General features: G+C 37.9%; 1 protein-coding gene across 2 annotated transcripts in view; it reads left to right on the top strand.

The window, feature by feature from the left end:
- Positions 1–23418, top strand: part of LOC145687880 (spermatogenesis-associated protein 1-like) — a 239458-nt gene that overhangs the window by 113431 nt on the left and 102609 nt on the right. For both annotated transcript variants that reach the window (XM_081761394.1, XM_081761395.1), the window contains one exon: positions 4004–4121. In XM_081761394.1, the coding sequence (XP_081617520.1) occupies positions 4004–4121 (118 nt within the window). The remainder of the gene's footprint in view (positions 1–4003; positions 4122–23418) is intronic.

Raw genomic sequence — 23418 nt, 5'->3', positions numbered from 1 at the left:
CGCACATAGTAAGTATAAACAATTAATATGCCTGTAACTTTTCACCAAATGGGCGCATCTTAGAACTAACTTCACCGTTGTCTTCCTGATTAAATTCTAGCCCGAAATTATGTATCATATTACCCTATTCCCATTTAAAAAACTTGGCCTTAATTCAAAATGGCTGATTTCAAGATGTCTGCCGTCAAGGTCATACGTACAATACGACTTCCCCCTAGGCCCTATAAGTATCTACATGGTTATTCTTTCATTATCACTCCGTTTACAAAGGTTAGTAAGGGACTTCAAGGGACTTTTACAGTAATCTCTATTAATCACATCACAACCTTTAAAAATTATGAAAAAATAGAAAAGATGCGCCATGGCAAAAATTTCTGTCATCACAAGTAATGAATACATGCCCTCTATCAGCAATAAAAATTTCATTGAAATCGGAGCCGGACAACTGGGTGATGTCCCTTGTTAGAAGCGAAATGTGTCAGTCTTGACTTACGTCACTCAAAGAGTGGCGTATGCACGAAGTCTAGTGTGCTACACAAACTACTTTTTTCTGAGAGGTCTTAAGTTAAAATTTTGAACATTAGCCACCCTACCTACGCAGTTTGTGCCAACAAGGGAATGAGGGAATGGGAAAATAACAGTATTTAGTACAGATGATGGAGGAGGAACTTAGCTTTAATAAAGAATCTGCAATCAATCGAATAGTCTGTGAAAAAAACAATTATGGTAAAATCACCAAAGAGGACAGGTGGCATTAGCTTTGCATAAGATACTGTGAGTTCAGTGCGCGGTTGTGTATAAGTTTCCGTGCGCGTGCGCTACAAGAAGCTGGGACCAGATTCGGCATCCTATGTAAGTAATCTTAGCAATGTAGTTTTCTGAATTCATAAAGGATACACTCTGAAAGGGGTTTCTCTCATAAATTGCCGCTTAATGTCCTGTGGACTGTCTAGCTATATTTTGTTTAATCTCCATCAATTTGACGTGACAACTTTTGTATAACTAGGATCTAGTATTCCGCATTTTGTATTATAACCTTTTGTATAGGGAGATCAACAAAGCCTAGTTATCAAGCAATGTTAATAAACATTCATTATCACAAAAATTATTTGAGTATCGAGTATTTCTTAAGACCTAAAGGTTGAAGAAAAGCAGAAATCAAGCAGTAATATACAATTACGAAAGAGCTTAGTATTCTTAAAACGTTATTTCCTTTATTATGTGTGTTTTGTCGGTAAACAAGAGCTCAGTCACTTTGAAAGAAAGATTCATATGCAAATTTGCTTATCATTTCAGGTTGCATAACTTAAAGGAGATTGATCCTATATAGCCAAAGTTAAAGATTTTACCCCGGTCTCTTGCAGATTACTGTTACTACTACCAAATTGATATAGAAATATCTCATCATGTACATTTTATTTAAAGTTTCTTAATCGTCCCCGCTGCATGGAGTTAAAATATGCCAACCATGAAAGATGAATTTATCCCGGTGCAACCCTTGAGTGTCGATCTCCTCTTCTTCACACACATCACTACACCGTAGTGACTTTTGCAGTCCAATGTTAGTAATGTCATAGCCTTTAAATTAGCTAACTTACTCAGGTCGAAGCTTTTCGTCTTAAAAGAGGAAGCATCCGGAACGTGATTAAGAGCGCAAAATTGAAATAACCTTCCATATGAGGTCAAGCAGTGATTTAAATTCATACATCACTGAGGAGCAGCGGCGTCCGAAGAAAAATTTCTAGGGGGGCATCATGATGATTAGTATATTAACTAACTAACTAACTAACTAACTAACTCTATGGCCTATGGAACCCGGAGGTTCAGTGCCGCGTTCACAAAAGCCCTCCACTGACTTCTATCCTTAGCTAATTGGATCCAGTTTCTACTTTGTATTCCTATCTCTGCGAGATCCATCTTAATATTATCCTCCCATCTGCGCCTAGGTCTTCCTAATGGTCGTTTTCCTATGGGTCTACCAGTCAAGACTTTGAAAGCGTTTCTACTTTCTTCCATTCTAGCTACATGACCTGCCCACCTAAGCCTCCTAGACTTGACGACTCTAACAATGTTGGGTAAACCGTATAAATTATGTAGTTCCTCGTTATGAAGTTTCCGCCATTCCCCATTTCCGTTCCTCTTGGGTCCAAATATTCGTCTCAGGATCCTGTTCTCAAATACTTTCAGTCTATGTTCTTCCCTCAGAGTAAGTGACCATGTTTCGCAACCATACAGAACAACAGGCATGATTATCGTTTCGTATATTTTAAGCTTCAAATTCTTTGACAGAATTCGCGACAACAAGAGATTTTGAACCGAATAGTAACACGAATTCCCTGCTTTTAGTCGACATTTAATTTCTTCGTGAATATGATTTTCGTCTGTTAATATTGATCCTAAATATTTGAAAGTATCCACTTTATCAAAAGTATTATTTAATATTTTAACGCCTCCACAATTTGCCGTATTACGGTCCCGACGCACTTCCATGTATTTAGTTTTCTCTGCATTTACTTCTAAACCCATGTCCCTGCAAGCGTTTAATAATATCTCTGCATTTATTTCTACTGTTCTCCTATCATCCCCTATTAAATTTACATCATCAGCATATGCCATAACCTGGTGAATGCCGTTCAACTCTAGGCCCTGGTTGCTATCTTTGATTTTCCTTATGGCGTATTCCAGCACAAAGTTAAATAATAATGGCGACAACGCATCTCCTTGTTTCAGGCCATTTTCGACGTGGAAGCTCGTGGACAAAAATTTTCCTACCTGGACTTTACTTTGGGATTCACTTAAACATATCTTAATTAATCTAATTAGCTTTCTCGGTATTCCAAGCTCTGTAAGAACGTTGTATAATGTTTCTCTCCTAACCGAGTCGTAAGCCTTTCTAAAATCAATAAATAGTTGATGTACCGGGGTATTGTATTCCCACTTCTTTTCGAGTATTTGGCGAATGGTAAATATTTGGTCGATAGTTGATCGATTTCATCTAAATCCGCACTGATAATCTCCAATAATTTCATCTGCGTATGGGGTCAATCTTGCTAACAGAATATTTGAAAGGATTTTATAGGATGTTGACAGAAGAGAAATGCCTCGATAATTATTATTACAGTCAGTTTTGTCGCCTTTCTTGTGAATTGGAACAATGATTGACTCTTTCCACTCTTGTGGCAATTCTTCCTTGTTCCAGATAAGGAGAATGAGTTTGTGTTTGTGAATGTTTCTGAACAAGTACCTTTTTTTACAGGATGAGGGTGTTAGCCTTACCCAAACCCCCAAGCTGGAGGATCAGTCCTAGTCGTCTGTCCGCGACTGCTTATTCAGTATATTCGCAGCTAACCTCTATATCTAGAGGCCTTCTCCTCGATCCGCAACCTGAGGACGCGCCATGCCGTGGTGACAGGAACAGGATTAGTATATTACGTCTGGTATTTCTGGTGTTTAATGTACGTGGTTTGCTGTATTACGTATACATTTCCGTGAGCCAGGAAAGGGCCCAGTCCCCACCCTGCCCTCCCCTTCGGACGCTCATGCTGAGGAGTCAAAAGAGACTGAGATATATATATATAGCATATGCTCAACTTGAGATGACCAATGCACAAAAGCAAAAGCACAGATTAATCAGTATAGTGTATCTTTAGGGAGTTAAAGCGAAGTTAAGTTGTTGACCAATCGAGAGAGCTGACCAAGTTGAAAACTTTAACATGTATATATTAGATTGTCCCTTATATAAGGTAATTTCGTATTACGATACGCACACCCACGAAATGTATTCCATGTGGCCATAAACACGCATTAGTGAAACAGAAGCTCCCTACGAGAACGTTAACCCGTGCCGATTTGACGACAAAATCATGAAATGACGTTACCATATTTTAATATACTTTAGAATGTCCAATCGTGATAACGGAGAAACCAAAAGAGACAGAGAATCGAAACTTTGCACGAAGCAACTAGAGAAATATTCTAAAAATCCATCTTCTTTCTTTTTCAGAGTAATTCCGGAATTAACGATACACAACCTACGAAGAGAAATTCTTTTACAACTAGGACCTGACGTTATCCCAGCCGACTACGCATTCGTTCGCAGCGTTGGCAGAAACTTCACTCAGGTAAAAATTCGATAAATTTTATCTTATTTTTCTAATTATTTATTTGTTTTTGGTATTTCTTTTTTTTCTAAAAGGGAAGAATTCTTAACTGGAAAACGTTGAAAATAGTTCTTCTGTTGCAATGTAATACAAACAATCAAAACCACTACTCGAATACTATACACACTATTATCTATATAAAATTTTATGTGATATTAGTACATTCCATTTAATAATATATTGGTGTTCCGTAATATAGCGTATTAAACTCATGGGAAGTTCATAAAAATCAATTAAATGCATCGAGGGAGATGCCTCTATTTTATTTTAACTTACATATGACACTTATGTTACCAAAGATGAAATAATTATTTTTACGAGGGCTAATCAGAAAGTAAAGTTACAAAGCCTGCAGTAAAACGTGTATATATTATTTCATACAACCAATACAGCCAACAGATAGCACATACATTAGGTTATTTTTCGACAATGTCTTCATATCGGTTGGGACACTTGTTGCATCGTGGGATGAGTTTGAAGTTTCCCTCCTGGTAAAAATCATGTCCTTGCGTGTTCAGCCAAGAGTTTCACTTCCTTTTCTAGACCGAAGCGACGACCTTGTAGATGCTCGTTCAAGTGCGGGAAACGCGAAAGTCACTTGGATCGATATCCGGATTGTAGGAAGGGTGGTCAATGATGTCAGTGCTATTGATGCCGTGCTGAGACGAACACTGCGCTCCTCGTCGGTGATGTTTTCTCTACCAGCCCCAAACTTTCGACACTATTTTGCGACATGCTGACGCGACATTACAGTCTCTCCATAAACCTCTACCTGCTGTCGGTAAATTTCAGCCACGGTTACATGTTCCGTCCACAGAAATCGAGTCACTGAGCGGACTTTTTCACGAAATCAGCTTTCCGAACGAGTCACCATTTGTATTTACCTACTACTAGTGCCGTAAGTGGCGAGTGGCTGAAAGTCTGCACAGTTGCTAACTCTATGTATAACAATTACCGCACACACCTCATTCCTTTATAAAAAAGACGAAACACCAGAAATATTATCCTTGTAACCTTAGTTTCCGATCCTCCCTTGAATTTTATTTTATTTTTTTGTACTTTTCGTGCATCTTGAAATGTAATCATTTAAAATTCAGCTTTATACACAGTAAAAAATGGTTGATAATTCAACTCAAATTTAATACAGGGCAGTGGTTCCAGCGTGACTACCACTATGTGATGTTAGTTCAACACAGACCCCGCGGTGTTAGCGTTTAACACAGGCGGTGTGTTAAGTTTCCAACACACAATCGGTGTTTAGCGGTGTTAAATTCGGATCTGTGTTAGTATTTTCGGTGTTGATTCCGCACCATGTCAGGGTCGGTATTGTGGATAAAAGTGTTGAGTGTTACTTGTAGCGATGTTGCACCAACACGAAGAAAGTAACACAGTGTGTAGTGTGTTAATTATTTTGTGTTAATATTACACCATGTCAAGCATTAATATAACACAGCCCCTGTGTTATTTCAACATCATTTTCTTGTTATTTCAACACACAATCTGTGTCATAATTCAAGGTCAAAGCCGTATAACTAACACCGTTTTGGTGTTAAATCAACATTCTCTGTGTTAAAATTCACCTTCAGACCACTAGATTAACATCGTTTTTCGTGTTAGTTTGACTCCAGTTCTGTGTTACTACGACACCTATTTCGGTGTTGAAATTACTCCGTGTGCGGTGTTGATGGAACCATATTTCTGTGTTGGAAAAGCTTGTGTTGTGCATGTTGACTGGTGAGCTCTAGTGCAATGTATATAGAAGTGACACAGTAATACGGTATTGTTTCTCTCTGTTGACATATTTCTTCAGAAACATTATGTAAAACAATTGAGAACACATCGTGCGGTTTGCACGTTGAAATTTTGCGAATACCTGGATTTGTTTAGGTATTGTTTTCTACTGTGTTTGACTGTAACTTAAGACATAAACCTTTATAATTAGATGGCCAGCATATTTGGTAATTACGCAGAAAACAATACCGAAGATTCTACACTTGTGTTAATTTAACATACAGGCTGTGTGTCATTTCAACTACCGGCATTCGACACACAACTCCAAATGGAGAGTGAGTTGTTATAACCATCTGTTGGTGTTATATTTTAACACAATTGTGTTAACACGTAGGCATGTCGTTGAAATAACACAACGATTTTTTACAGTGTACATATGCTTTTCAAGTACCTAATAAACCTTTAAAGTAAAAGGATAGATTTGGAGGATCAGTGCACAAGAGTCAAGTCCAGTTCTTCGTCATTTCGGACACTTTTCCTCTCTAAGATCTATATCTGAAAATCCTTTCAGAACATAAAAGATTTTTGTCCAGATAATATTCCCTTGCAGGTAATCTGCAACTCTTCGTCTATAGACGAACAACTTAATTTCTTTAATACCGCGATATTAACATACTTTATAAGCATGCTCCACTCATTAAACGCAAAGTATCGAGACCTTCTTCCCCGTGTATAACTAAAGAAATTCTAAATTTAATGGCTAAACTCGATTCCTCTTATAGACAATACATGACATCCCGTAAAGATAATCCAGTACATGCTAACGATTGTTTTAAAAATATATAAAATATTACGAAATAGATGTACACACTTAATTAGGAAAGCCAAAACGGAATTTGCCTCGAACCTAGCGAACAGCACTGGTAACTCGAAAATTTTGTGGAAAAAGTTAAATATATTAGGGATCAAGAGCAGTAGGAAACAAAATATGGCTAACAATAAATTTACTGCAGATGATCTTAATAACAATTTTTATGACATTAAGTTTTTAAGTAATACAGATTTTAAAATTACATATGATGAGAGTCCAGAATGTATAGAAAACGATTTTTCATTTGAATGTGTCAGTCCTCTAACAGTCACGAAGGCCATCAATAGAATAAAATCAAATGCTACTGGAGCTGACCAAATTAGTATTAAATTTATTTTTAAGAATTTGCCTTTTATACTAAATCCCATCACTAATATTTTCAACCGTTCTCTTATGAGCGGCACTTTTCCATCTGCTTGGAAAACAGCTGATGTCCTAGCGTTCCCCAAAACAAGTAATATTACAAGTATTAATGATTTTCGTTCAATTAGTATTTTACCTGCTCTTTCAAAGGCATTAGAATACATTGTTAGTGATCAAATTCAAACCTATCTAATGAAATACAATTTTGTTGATCCGTTTCAATCACGCTTCAGAAAGCACCACAGTACTGCTACAGCTGTTACTTGCGTCACTGACGACATTAGACTAGCAATGGATAGAAAGCAAGTAACTGTTCTTGCTCTACTAGATTTCTCTAAAGCTTTTCGATCAATTATACATAAGATTCTCTTCCATAAATTGGCGACGAAATTTAACTTCTCCAATGGTACTGTGAAATGGGTCAAAAAATATATACAGGGACGGAAACAATTTGTAACCGTAGCCGATACTTCTGCACTGCGGAATCTCACTCACGGCGTTCCTCAAGGAAGTGTCCTTGGCCCTTTCTTATTCTATGTGTACATTAACGACCTTCCTTCTGTCTTACAATACTGTAAGTATCACCTATACGCAGATGATTTTCAAATATATAGCATATCATGTCAACCCGAAAACTTGGACAATTCAATTGAACAAATGAATGACGATTTGCACCGCATTTACTTGTGGTCAAATGAAAATGGATTAACCATAAATCCACTTAAGTCGAAGTGCATTTGTGTCTCCTCTAAACGACTTATACAAATGCACCGTTCGAATATAACAGTACAGATAAATGGAACAATTATTTCATCTTCTGAAACTGTTACAAATCTTGATGTAATAATAGATCAATTTCTTGAATGGAAACCTCACATTAATGCTGTATGTAAGAAAGCGTTCTGGTCTTTGCATTCACTCACTAAACTAACGAAAATTCTGCCCACTGAAACAAAGCTACTACTTGTAAATTCTCTAATATTTCCTCATCTTGAATATTGTGATGTAGCTCTATTAGACTTAAATGAAGAATTAGCGTACCGTTTGCAATGTATCCAAAATGCCTGTATATGGTTTGCTTATAATCTCAAACGATCAAATCATTTAACTCCATACTATAGAAATCCGGGCCTTTTGAAACTTGCCGATAGACGTTATTTGCATCGACTCAGACGTCTCTTTAAGACTTTGCGCTTGCAACAACCTTCCTACTTATTTCAACGTTTGCAACCACTAAATGCTCACCACGATCACAATACAAGATCAGGTGTAAATAAACTCCTTTCTCTTCCTCTACATTTGTCAAAATTCTACTCGAATGCGTTCTTTGCATCTACTATCCGTGCGTGAAATGAGCTTCCATCCAACACAAGACAATCTCAGTCAATCAACCTATTTAAGAAGTCGGTTGAGCAGATCCTCCATCAGTCTACTAAGCAGAGGCTTACTAATATCTGAAAAAAAATGCTGATTTTTATACTTCCTACCTTTTATTTCTTTTGTTCACTAAATGTATTAAGTTGTTATTTGTAGTAAGCAAAGTAATCTATGTGTGCATGTGATGTGATGCGTGTGTGTGTGAGTGTGTGTACGTATGATTGGAAGTGTTTTATATATTTTATACATATTTTATTATTGTATTATTATTGTATTACTAATCATGATACTATTGTATTGCATGGTCAAGGCATGATGAGCTTTAACTTTGCCATGTAAAATAAATAAATAATTCTTATAATATAAAAAAGAGTGCTCACTTTTATATGTATTTAAGGATAGTGTAAAAAACTTTATTTTTTTCCACAACTTTGGTCATTTTATTTAGTTCCCTCGTATTCTGAACGCCCTTTTTGTTTGGCTGTGTATGAGCGATATGAAAGTTATGCTTGTAATTGCATCTTGTGTTACAGATAACGATTATTATCTGTGTTATAGATCATGAAGTCTTCGATATAATTAACCTATAAAACCTGCATTAAAATCGATGAAATAAGAGGTAAATGTGTCCTGGAAATTTAAACAAAATCTGGGGGCCGCGGTGGCTCAGTGGTAGAGGGTTCACCTATGGTGCTTGGGGTCTCGGGTTCAATCTCACCCCCGCCAAGTGAACTTTGTGGTGGACAAACACCGTGTGCGTGGGTTTTCTCGGGGTTCTCCCGTTTCCTCCAACTTTCTTTATTCCACCATTTCATTCATTTCTCATAATCACCGTCTCCTTTAACCTAACCGGCATAACCGTGGGATGTAGAACTCAAAGATTTCATTTCATTTTCATTTCTAGATCTAATGGACTTCACGATTCTTATTCACGTTACTCACCAGTTTGCCTCATGACGCTGGACATTGAGGGGAAAGGACGGGATTCGAACCCAGGAGCACGCAAATATGTGTTCAACGCTCTAACCAATAGATTAAAGTGTCCCCAGATTGTAAAATATGACCCAAGCAAATAAATGCAGATTGTAACTTTAAATAAAATCATGTAAAAAAAAATAAAATGTAGGTAAGAGCAAAACGTTCACAACAACCTTCTATGAAGTTTTCTCAAGGTTTTCTGTTTTAATCAGAAGATGAGATCTTATACAACTTTTGTATATTCTTCACATTTCCTCTTACCTGCTCATCACGATATCTACCAAATGATACAGTGTTGTGTTTCCCAAATATATTCTAAGTGAGGACCAGTTTTTATAATCCAAAATGTTCTGTGGATCACACTACTTTCGTAACTTTTTCGAATACTAATTCAACGTTTTTCAATGTTTTGAGCAAATTATGTTATACCAGTATACTTACATTTTTCTAAAATAATATTAATTAAAATGTTCTTTAGTGTACATTGGTACTAATAAAACAAAATATACATTTTTTTAGAAATAGTTTAAGGCTATACATCTATATAAATTATTAATTTGTATAATATTTAGCGGATGTTGTGGCTCAGTGGTTGAGCAATTAGCTCTGGTGGCTGAGATCTCTCATTCTACCCCCTGCCAAGCAAGTTTGTGGTGTGTCCGTGGGTTATCTCGGGATACTTCCGCTTCCTTCCATATTTTCATCCCACCAATTCTTTCAACATCATTCAAAAAAAAATGAAATGAAATCTTTAAGTTTTACCTCCCACGTATATGGCGGTTAGGCTAAAGGAGACGGTGATGATGAGACATGAGTGAAAAGGTGGAATGAAGAAAGTGGGAGGAAACGGGAGAACCCCGAGAAAACCCACGAGCATGGTGTTTGTCCACCACAAAGTCCACACGGCGTGAGCTGGGATCGAACCAGGGACCCCAAGCACCGGAGGTGAACGCCCTACCACTGAGCCACCGCGCCCCCTCCATCATCATTCGGTTGTCTTAATTATCGTCTCCCTTAGCCTAATGGGCATAATCGTGGGACGTTAAACCGAAATATTTCAAAATTTATGTATAATATTTACCTTATTTAATTTCATAATCTTTACCGTTTTCTAGATTCGAGGTTCATAGTATGTGATACACAATTCAGTTGAATTTTATTTTATTTTATTTTATTTTATTTTATTTTATTTTTTTTTTTTTTTTACTATTGTTCAATCCAGGGGCATACCTCGAGGACTACAGTTTAAGAAATACCCATATAGTGTACTCGTTTTAAGCATTAGCTTTAAGATCAATATGAACCCGGTAACTAGGTTTAAGGCCAATATGCGCTCGTTAATCCAAGACACAGGTATACGATTGCCCGCGCTTGGTACTCTGAAAGAATGTTTCTGTGAAAGTAAGCAGAAATTAACGTTCCGTGACACAAATTCCCTCTGAGTTTTCAGAGGATAGAGTTATAGCGATTCTCATACAAAGTGAGCTAAATGGGTAATGTTAGAAACGGGTAACTATATGCCAGTGATAGACTCTATCATAACGTTAATCAGTGTGCAATCGCTATTGTGTATTCTAGTAGCATGGTTGGTTTACATAAACATGTAACTCAAAATCTTAAGACTTCGAAGTCCAAGGAAAGGTTGATTTCCTCTCAACCATAGCCGATGCGATGGCTCAGTGGTAGAGCGCGTATCTCTGGTGCTTGGAGTCCCGGGCTCGATCCCAGCCCCCGCCAAGTGAACTTTGTGGTGGACAAACACCGTGTACGTGGGTTTTCTCGGGGTTCTCCCGTTTCCTCCCACTTTCTCATTCCACCAATTCTTCCATCATCATCGTCTCTCTTAGCCTAAAGGGCTAATCGTGGGACGTTAAAGAGAAAGGTTTCATTTTTTTCCTCGCATCCAATACCAGTGTCAATTTGTTTTATATTTACTGTTTCCTTTCCCACAGAGAGAGAAACTAGAGTTGATATTTAAAACTATTCCAAACCTTCAAATGTATTTTAATTTTTTTTTTCTAGAAGTGCTAGTTTCATATGAAATAGTCAACTTCCTTTTAAACTAGAAAAAAAACGTAAATTTATATAAAAATTCATTCTTCAAGTGTATCGGATATAAGAGTTTGTATTTATTTTTCCTTTTGCTTTGTATAATGAATTATAAACATACTATGATATCCATACATTACTTACACACTGATTTCCATTAGTTTTTCGTACTCTTGGTTAAAGTTTAAAAGTAAAGAAAAATAAAATTCTGATCAAGAGCTATTGCGAATAAATTAAATACAGGCCGCATTTGCTCTTCGTATAAAATAATATTGTCAGTTTCTGTGGAAAACTTCATGATAGGTCCACAGTCAGATATTAAGCTTATTTTCAATTCTATGTTCTCTTTCTGTGGGAGCTCTTTCGTGGCTAAGCGGTTAGCGTATGCACCTTTGTCGTGGGAGACCCGGGTTCGATTCCCAGCGGGAGCTCATGTGGTTCGGATTCCACGTTAATCAGTACGTCCCCGTCTTATATAGCCTTGTTGCTGAAAGGGACTATAAACTCCTTTGCTGAAAGGGACTACATATGCCTGTAACAACTGGCATTAACAGTAACACCATACTGGATGAGTATCTTATGATTTATTGGATCTCTCTGTGGCACAGACAGAAAATACACTTCTGCTACTCAGGGTTACCGGTTCAACCCAAAGCCATTTGAGGGCCGCGGTGGCTCAGTGGTAGAGCGTTCACCTCTGGTGCTTGGGGTCCCGGGTTTGATCCCAGCCCCCGGCAAGTGAACTTTGTGGTGGACAAACACCGTGTGCGTGGGTTTTCTCGGGGTTCTTTCGTTTCCTCCCACTTTCTTTATTCCACCATTTCATTCATTACTCATCATCGCCGTCTCCTTTAGCCTAACCGGCATAACCGTGGGACGTAAAATTCAAAGATTTCATTTCATTTTCATTTTCCAAAGCCCTTTGAGACTTACAGTCGTGAATTTGATATCTCGTAGTGATTAATCTCGCCTGGCAGTCTAGAAAATTAACGTCTGATATTTAATATTTTAAGGAATTTTCTAGTATTTTTGAATCATATTAAGCATATATTTACAGGTCGAGCCGTATATTGACAGCAGCTAGAGACGATTCACTTCTTGTGATGCAATTACATTAGTAAAATACTAAGTATCGTTCTGCTGTAGACTAATAGATAGCGTTCTCTACTTGAAATCTGGAGGTTCTAGCCTCGATTCCAGTGGTAAAAAATCGTGATTGACATTTTTAGGGATTTTTCTCAATTGGTTTGAGGAAATACTGAGAAAATACTTTAAATATAGGACCTAGTGGACTTCTTCCTTTCCTATAGTTGTTATTGGTTCTTAAACGTGGGGCGTAAATTAACCTGGTTGTGTCTGGAAGCTTGTTAACCCTTGTGTTCAAGATATCATTTTCCTATGTGCGTGCTGTTATACAAGGTTTTCATTTATTGGTAAAAGAGTGACTATGGACTGTTATATAGGGCAGAGTTATTGTATAAAATTCAATGATTGTTATTTTTGTACAATCGCACGAGCTCTCACAAACACACACACACACACAATCTTATTCAGACTGTTCCTTTTGGATAAATTATGCACCCACACACGGACAAACACTGCGCGAGCATGCACACACACCACACAGACACACACACGCAAAATACATGCGCATACTGAAAAAGAGAAATTTTCATATTCTGAAGGAATTTTATGCTGCTTCATGTTGGCAACACTGACCGGAGATAAGTAAGGTGCTGTCACCTGGGAACAAACAGTACAACTAACTCGTTCCTTGCGTCCGCTAAAAAAAAACCATGACCTCCATGATAAATACGACCCTTAATAAAGGATATGATTTCATGATATCCCCATGGGTGTCACTGGAACGCAAGAAATGAAATGCAATCTTTAAGTTTTACGTCCCACGGTTATGCCGGTTAGGCTAAAGGAGACGGTGATGATGAGAGATGAGTGAAATGGTGGAATGAAGAAAGTGGGAGGAAACGGGAGAACCCCGAGAAAACCCACGAGCACGGTGTTTGTCCACCACAAAGTTCACTTGGCGGGGGCTGGGATCGAACCCGGGACCCCAAGCACCAGAGGTGAACGCTCTACCACTGAGCCACCGCGCCCCCTGGAACGCAAGAGTTTAAATAAAGAAACAAAAAAAAATTTGTTTTGTTTAAACGAAAACAAAGACCAAACAACCAATTATTGATATTTTGAACAGAGGATAGTCCTTTGATTTTATTTACGTTGTTTTCAGTAACAACAACGAGACTTACAGTTTAAAGTTGTATCTGGACCACTGTAGTATATTCAATGTTTTACCGCCGCGATCAAATTTGATCCCTTTTGTGCCAAAAATCAGATGCGCTGGTCAGAAGATCAGCATGAGTGCATATGTACCTATATGCATCCTACTGTAGGCTATACTGATCAGTAGAGGAAGTACGACTGATCAATAAACCAGCTGATGAAACTAATTAATCAATTAGCTACACTCTCCTGAGCTGACTGCCCGCAAGTGTCATAAGATATACGAATAAGATCGACCTTCAAATCAAGTAATTATTCTCGTAAACGATTAGCTAAGTACGTATACACACCTGTTCCTTGCATGCTTTTTTCAGCAATTGAAGATCAAATCAACTTTTGTTTTTAGTCCTTTTCGACATTGAGAAAGCACAATTCCCTGTGATGTATCGAAAACTACTCAATTTGTTCATTCATTTTGTAGTTATTTATTTGAAACAAGAACAGGTAAGGAACATGTTTATGGCAATAAAATCCGAAACAGACAGGTGAACGAATAAATAGCACATTTCTTACCTACAGCCAGTGGCGGCTAATGTTAGCGTTGCAGCGTTGCGCAACGACCAAAGTATTTCAAGAAAAAAATATTATTATCAATAGTAGTAAAGAACAGGAGAAAAATACTTTTTAATACTCGCATATAATACACTTTAAATAACATATTTTTTTTTACTTCTGTAACCATCCTTTCCGTTAATCCGTTTCAAAAAGCGAAAAATAATCCGCCATACAGTCTCTAATTTATATTGTGTTGCAGCGAGCATACAACGACCAGATTCCTTCAGCGCGGCAATTGGGGCAAATGTTAAGTCTCCTTTCCCCTATCTCAGAAGTTAAAGGGACTGGTCGTTGCAGTGCTTCTGCAACACAGCACAGTTTCCAGTGAACGAGAAGGTTTTTCGCGCTAAATAAGATTTCTGAATTTTCTTTCACTAGCAATTAAAAAATGGAATTTGTTTTTATGCATTCATATTTTTAAATTACGGGACCATACTGAAGCAAATCAATATAATGACAATTAAAAAAAAAGTCATTGCAGAATTACAAAATAAGAAAGAAAATATCTAGTAGAGGAGAAAACAAATGAAAGTAGACCCTCATTTACAACTTAATTCTTAGCTTATATTGATAACGAAGGCTTCTTATACAGTAATTTGTGAATCAAATATTAATAAGTCAGTATGTAGAATCGCTCCCCCACCCCCCTTCTGTAGATAATATTTTAGTATAAACATATTTCTTTTATAAAATAAGTATATTTTATACTCTTGATAATTTCCACATAGAACTGTATGATGGGGAACGCCACATTGAATATGGGACTAGTTAGCAATGCTCAGGGGCGTAGCCACGAGGGGGGTCCACCGAGTCCGGACCTCCCAAAAATTTCGAAACTTAACTAACAGTTGTAGACTTTCTTAACGAACCATACTTGTTTAACAGAGAAACGATTGATGTAGGCTAAATATTTTATTTTAGGCCTCATCATGTACTCTTCTTTTCTTATAAAAATAATCGTTCTATCATTTTTTTCTAAAAATATAGGTGACAGCAAGTAAGAATTTCTAATCGTCTTTTCGGGTGCAGTATAAGACAGGTTTCATATTATGTAGACGTATTGGACCTCCCTCAAATACTTTGGACCCCTCCCAGTTAACATTTCTGGGTGTAGAATTGGCAGTGCTGTTTGTTTTGATGTTCTTTGATTTTTGGCTTCTGTTACATGTTGATCCTTCATCTGCCGGGTTTCGAGGTTTCCTTTCACGACCATATCACATTGGTAAGCGCTGTTTTGCCTCATGTGGAAGTATTTTGTGTCCATCGTGCATTGCGTAACAACCAAGACGGATGATTTGGAATATAGTTTTTTCTTTTACTCACATGTGTGTGTGTGTTGATGTATGAATATGTGACATTCGGAATTCATATACCAGTACCTCTTTTGTATCAGCTTGTTTGGTTTTTAATTATTAGGTTTAATTTTATTGTGTGTGCTTTAATTCTGTAAATAACCTACAAATTCTGAATGAATTGTATACCATGACTTCTGTAAATAACTTACAAAAAACATTGACCAGCTTTCAACTGAGGAAAAATTTGCAATTAAGGCTTAGACAAAACAAGCAAAAGGTAATTCAGGAGAGTGTTCGAAAAAAAATCCAGTTTAAATTTACAGGATATCTTATGGCAGTAGTGTTGCTTTCACCAGATACATTTCCTCAATTTATTTTAAATTTTCCTGGATAAACTGTGAATAAAGTGTGTTCAATGTACATTTTTTTATAACACTAATCTCTGCTACGAATTCTCTTCAGTCAACGCTGAAGAGGAATTCGGATCACTGTCAGGGACTGAGTTTGCTAGAATGAATCGTTCGCAATAATCTAGAAAAAATATTTAGTGAATCTACAAAGCTTCTGAAATTAATATTAACTGTACCTATGGCGTCAGTAAAAGAATAAAAGTTTTTTTTTTTCCTCATGAGAAAGAGTTGACACTTTCAAGGAATTGAATGTCCCAAGAAAGGTTATCACCATTGGTTATGCTTTCCATCGAAAAAGACCTGACAATAAGAATACCAGAATTCATGTATTAGACAGATTTGCTCCAATCAAAGAGAGGATATGAACTTACTAATTAATTAAGCTGATTAATCGGATAAAATGTTCTGCATTTTTATTTTTTAAAAACACAATTCTATTTAATTTAACATGTCACATAGCATTTGCATCTAAAGTTATGCTGATTAGTCAATAAGTCAACTTTATATCTTCTGTCTCTTATCGTTCGTACTGCAACACCCGAAACCACAATCCACCGGCCGCCACTGCCTACAGCACACCTGTATGCCGCCATCCTCAATCCATACTCCTCAAATATTTCACATTCTTCATTTCAACATGTTTGGATCCACAGGAGTCATTGCAGGTCCCACCAACTAGGCAGATCTAACAAACAAACAAACCGCTTTGGTTTCTGACTTTAATTGCCTTGTTTAAAATATGTTAAGTCTTATTCAGACAAACTAGACATTCGATTCTGTATGTTTGTTCTATTTGAGTTTAGCATCCTTTTCAGCAGCGAGGCTATATGAGACGTGGATCTACAGATTGGCGTGGGATCCGAATCACATGAGCTTCCTCCGGGAATCGAACCCGGGTTTCCCACGCCAGAAGTGCGTATTCTAACCGGTTAGCCACAAGGAAGCTCTTCGGCTCTCTTTAAAATAACATATTCTTGCAACTGTACGCACAAATTTTAAGATACTCTGCTCGTCATTAAAAACGAAACACCAAGAAGGAGACATTGAAGGAACCGAAATTTCCAGAATATTTAGAACATAAAAGAAACAATTTATTAGCACGACAACGCCGTCAAGCAGGAGAGATACCGGGTATGCTATCTAGTGACAGCAAGCGCAGACCGGCCAGAGAGTCACACTTCATTAGTAGACGAGAATCGGTGTGACGAATGTGTGCATACGGTCAAATGATGTCTCGTCGTCGATTGCGGCAGATCTTCCAGCAGGTCTCTGTCTTTGATCGTGAACAAATAGTGGCATATCACGAGTGTAGTTTATCCCTTCGCGACATTGGTGCTTGCATTAGAACTCGTTGGAACTTGCATTGGAATTTGAACTCGTTGGCTCAACGAAGGCACTGCCCAGCGATAAGTAATATCCCAACCTTCACGCCATACCACGGGCCATGAGTTACATCCCGGTGAAAGCACTGAAAGATTTTGTACAGCGCAGTGTCCCCATAAACAGTTTTATTTCTCCTGTCAGGACGGGGCGTATATGAATGGCGCCCATTGCTTTACCTTCCGCTGACTGCATAGCATAGGTATGTGAGACTACAATGGTGTCACGAACGTCGCGTATGGAGAGATGAATGGCAGGACATCCTCTTTTCAGATGTTTCCCGCTTTTGTCTGCAGCATCATGATGGATGCATCCGTATCTGGTGCTACCATGGCACTGTGATGGACTATGCCTGCGTTTTGCATCACCACGTTGGTCAGGCACCGGGCATTATGGTGCGGAGTGTCATTGCATTCCGTTCTCATTCGTGCATGATGGATATTTGGATAGAACAAAAGGGATGCGCACGAGACGAGTCGAGACAGGATTTTCCGGACAAAATTCAAGTCGAAACACGACTCTTCCAATAGAAAAATATACATTTTTCGAGTCGAGACATAACTTTTACAGCACATTTTCGAGACGAGACAGCCAAAAATCTGGTCTCGTGCGCATCCCTACAGAGCAAGTAAAAGTTTGAAATGATGAGTGAGCTCACAGTATTTCCTGTGCATTGACCCAGGCACTACTATGGTGAGTATCTCATAACTTTATGGACCACACTGCTATTCATCCAAGATGGATTGGATAACCAGGATATGTCCTATCCGCGAAAGTCTATTGTCGTTCTACAAGTTAATCAATGATTGGAACAATTAGTTGAGGATCACTACCATTGCCCTCAACAGACATTCCGCGATATCTATGGTGGTTGCTAACACCCTTTCAAATATAGGTCTTCAGTGCAAGTAAGAGATGACCTGTGAGTTCAGAGCATCTCCTCTGTACTGACCCAGGCTTTACCATGATTGGTACATTATGGTTTAATGATCCAATCGTCATCCATCATACAATGGAGTAGATAGTAATGCTCTTAGACAATTTCCCTTGGAGACGATTTCAATACACACGGGGTTAAAGTAGTACTGTAGTACTGGTAAACCTTGTTCAACACGAACAGAATTTTGCTACGGGAGGTAATTTCATAACTCCGGGGGGAAATTTCCCCAGTTGACCCTCTCAAATCATCACTGACAAGTAGATAATCAGAATACGCCTGATTCTAGTAAGACTATTGTTTCTCTACCAGTTAATGACTGGTTGGGGCGATTGATTGGGGACCAGTAGCACTTCGTATCATTCTAAAGCTAATGCTAACACTCTTTCAAGTAGGTGTAATGGTAACGGGGTCTACTGGGGAATCTGCCAAATTTTTCTCTCTAGTGGAAGTCTGCCGACATATTCAGTTCCGATACAGAAGCGTTAACACAACCTCACTTGCCGCAGTGGTATCACAAAGCGTCCCAACGACACCAGGGATATTCGACTCTTTGACTACAACCGTCAGAGTCCAACGCAATCCGAGATCTTCTTGACACGAGGAGTGTATTCAGATTCCGACCCTGCCTGCGTCAATTTGTAACAGGGATATCATATGCATAATCGAACCCAATTGTACAATCTTGTTCAAAAAAAAACCTGGCCATCCAGTTTTCATCGAGAACTCCTGTGTTGTAAGCTACAGTTCGAATTAATCAAACAAATTTTGATTTTCTTTTGCCCAATTAAGATATTTATTTACAGCCAAAGTATTAGAATTTGTTATGTGCGAATGTAAGAATATTGGAAGTATCCGTACACCCACACGCACTATTAGTCACGTCTTTTTACTATAAACACGTATTTTCAAGATTTGTAAACGAATAGTGGCAGACAACAGAAGAAAACTGCACTTTCAGGGAGACACGAAGTGGACACGGAGAACCACGAAGAAATCCGATAACCCCTCCGGAAGTTGTCCTTCCAAAAGACGGCTATAAAAGAGGACATCGAGGCAAAGAAGTTAGCAATGTCTTTTACTGATCATTAACCTACAATACCTACTCTCGAGTCCACCACGGGCTACGGAGACTTATCCTCCAACAGTTACTCCCAAGTAAAAGCCTTCAATATCTGTTCCCGAGGCCGCTATGGGCTACGGAGTTTCCTATACCGTCTGAGTCCGTTTTGGGCAAAGATAACATTCTATCTACCAGAGGAATTATTTTACACTGAAAACATTTATTTATAGTGTTTATAAACTTAGAGAAAAACCTATAGAAAGTTTGTTCGATGTTAATATACGACATTTTTTAAAATAAAAAGGTGAAGGGCTAAAAATCTCGTGTACCTTATTGACTCCACGTACAGAATATTAAAATATGATTTTTCAAACCAAGGTGGGTGGCCAAGATTTTTTTAACAAGACTGTACAAACCATTCGCCTTTTTGTGAGTGGAACGAACCTCCCACTTCTTACCTGGTAGTAGTTTTCTAAAGGGAAATGTGTGCCCAAAACCTTTTGAACCACACTGTATTCAAAAACACATACACACAAAAAGAAAAGCATCGTGACTCCTTTCACCTTCGAAAGTCGAAGCTGAGCACATCATCTCTCGAGTTTCTTTTAATCAGATCTGGGGTTCACCATGCGCACTACATCATAAATATCCTCTGTATATTGATTGTGTTTGCAAGTCCATTATTCCTCCTCTTTTTAAACAGAAAAGTAACCTTCGTCAACTAAAAGATCAAAGGAACTGAATCGACGCTCTCTCTCTCTCTCTCCTTGTTGTGACCTAATAACCTAATTCTACAGCTACAGTTAAAGACAGGAAGTTCTACAACATAAATATGAATTAATGGGGAAAGATAGAAACGCAGGGACACATGTTATTAAGAGAAGTGCATTTTCACAAATAATAATAATAATAGTAGTAGTAGACTATTAAAGCTCCCTGTAAGCACATTTAGAGAACGAAAAAAAGCTGCAGTGTGGTTAGTGCCACACGAAGTACTCTTCAATTTCTTGGCATACCATGGCTAGTTCAACGTGTAATTGCATACCGAAAGTGAACTGCATCCAATATTTTATGAAATGCAATTAGTTCTTTCTGCTCTTTCATACCTAGAAAATATAACAAAGTACCTTGCTTCTTGATGTATATATATTTTCTACAAACTACAGTTATTGTGTATTTTCGTTGAGAATATGTGTACTTTTGTTAGTTCCTCTCTTTTTTCCTTTAATTTTCCATCTTGGTTGTTAATCTGTTCGTCTAAGGGGATTTTCATCTTGATGTCTAAGTTCACGCGATCACGCGAAGCAGCTTGGATGAGGGTATTTTAGAAGCGCACAAGGCTATTTTGTTGCATGTATTTTACGTCACGCTACCAACATTAAGAAAAGACGCAGAAAGTAACTGTAGACGTTCAAACAGCTTGACCTAATCCTCCTTTCAGAAGAAGATCTTATAGTTTTGCACTCGCTACTGTCAAATGGACGCGATGAACGTTTCTTTCGAGGAATTAATCATCTAATATCTCCAGTTATTTCGTTTTGATCCCAGTCTTGGCGCGTAAAGAGGTTTCGTTTTCCTCGTGTGACTATCAATTGTTCGGTGTTCGGGTTTGTTTAACAACGTGTGATATATATATCGAACCATACCGTGTGAGTATTGACTGTTAGTGCACTAAATAATAACTTGATCGTCTCAGGATTCCAGTGTTCTCTCCGCACTACCCCTTTCTTTTTCATTATTGCACAGAAATTCTTCTTGTAACCTCTTCTGTTCTCTGAGATTCTGCATGTGCATTTAAATATTCTGGACATACAATTCAATACAGAATTTCTCCGTAGAAGTTGTTAGACTCTTTCAACGTAGTTTTCTCTCAACTAAATGGATTTAGAGCATTGATTTTTTTAAACATAATTTATTGTATCGGAAAATGTGCTTTGACCGATATACATCATGCTTGAATTGTTGACATAGCAACGAAACTATAGCTGTTGCTATGTGTTAAACATTCAACGTTTTTCATTTATAAAAACAATAATGACTATGTGTAGAAGTATAATAAGTCATAAAGTTTTCTTTTTGCTGAAAATTTCAGAATACAATTTTTTCATTGATAAGTATTTTTTTTTATGTTAAACAAACTCTTTATATTTTCACGAGACACTAAAGTTGGTCCGCAAATAAAAGACCTACGTAAAATGTCGATTCTTCGATACATTTACAAATAACTACCATATATTTTTTATACTCTGTACACTATTTTCCTACATCAATTTAGGTTGACTATAAAACATAATGTACTTGAGCTTATTGTTCTAAAAGCCGAATGGGCTGGATTTAATTCCATGTGGGAACGGGTTGGCATAGTGGTTCAGTAGTGAATCACTCACGTTTGATATGAGGGACCTCTGCCTCGGTCCCAGACAATATCGGGGCACGGTGGGTCAGTGGTAGAGGGCCTACTCTGGCTCGTGGGGTCCCTGGTTTGGTCCCCACCCAAGTAAGTTTATGGTGGACAACATTGTGTCCGTGGGTTTTCTCTAGGGATGGCCACAAAGTTCCGGTTGCGGCGTAGAGATCCGGTTTTCAGAACCGGTTCCGGAACCGGTTCCAGACCTGGATCCGAAAACCCGCTTCCGGAACCGGTTCCAGACCTGGATCCGAAAAACCAGTTCCGGAACCGGATCCGTTCAGAGCCGAAAACTGGTTCCACCAGGAACCGGTTCTGTCCATCCCTCATTTTCTCTTCGTACTTCCGTGTTCTCCCACATCATCATTCCACCAATTCTTCCACCATCATTCACTTGCTTTAATCATCGTCTCCCTTAGCCTAAAGGGCATAATCATGGGACGTTAAACTGAAATATGTCATTTTTCTCTATGTAAATAAGTATTACTTCTCGTTCAATTCTGTCAGAAAACAAATCAGAAGTTCATCCAATCTCTGTAGAATTTGTATTTGAGGAAACTTGGGTGTAAAAGCAGCCAGAACAGGGTCCTGATATCACCTCTTGTACAGATCGCTCCACAGAAATTGATCCAAGACTTTGCCAATGAAACTGCAACACTTTTTTTCAGGTGCATAGGCAACCCAACTTAAGCCCTCGAATGATTATTTACGTCTGGCTTTCAATTGCTCCTGCTCCTTTTGCCTCATCTAAAGCAGTCTTCATTGCTGCTGTGAAATAATATACTATTTCCATTCAGATAGAAATTCGCCTGGATAGATTTTTGAATCGAGCGTTATATAATATGTTTATCAGATTAACAGGTTAACTAAATGTAAATGTGCAGGGATTTCGTCACATTTAAGAAGCTGTTTTTTAAACGAAGTAGGTTTGTTCTCAAAGTATAAACTCAAGAAGTAAGTTACAGTTAATCAATGTTCGCGGTGGACGACATAGAGAGAAAGAGAGAGAGAGAGCGAAGAAATTCAAATATGTGGGCAGAGAGGAATACATTCACATATTTAAAGTTAGAATTAGGGAAACAAATGAAGGGAGAGTGTTCATATTGTAAGCAAAATTGTGATTTTGTTAGGCACACAAATCAAATGTTCTCAGTCTAACCTATGAACATCACACACGCAGCAGTCCATTGAAGGTGGAGAACATTTTTTGGTTCATCAAATGATTGCACAGGGAGAGAAACATCTTTACATTTAGAGTTTATTTTTTTAATTTACAGTTTTCGAGCCCAGAACTTCTGTGTCATGAAGCCACAACGCTAACCCACAGAGATTCCTACTTGATGAATCATGCATGTTTTTGTCATATATCTCAAGAACGCCACACTTTTGTGGCATGAAAATTGATATACTTTTACTTCTATTAGGAGTAGTTTATATAAAAATTAAAGTGTGTAAATATTTGTTTGTCTCTCCAGTATACAAACCTACACCGTTGACTTGACATACTTCAGAGTGATTTTATCAAAGAGATCATAGTTTGG

Source organism: Thermobia domestica, chromosome 6 (genome assembly GCF_964235325.1).
Source record: "Thermobia domestica chromosome 6, izTheDome1.hap1.1, whole genome shotgun sequence".
Taxonomy (NCBI): Eukaryota; Metazoa; Arthropoda; class Insecta; order Zygentoma; family Lepismatidae; genus Thermobia; species Thermobia domestica.
This window is presented reverse-complemented; position numbering and strand designations above follow the sequence as displayed.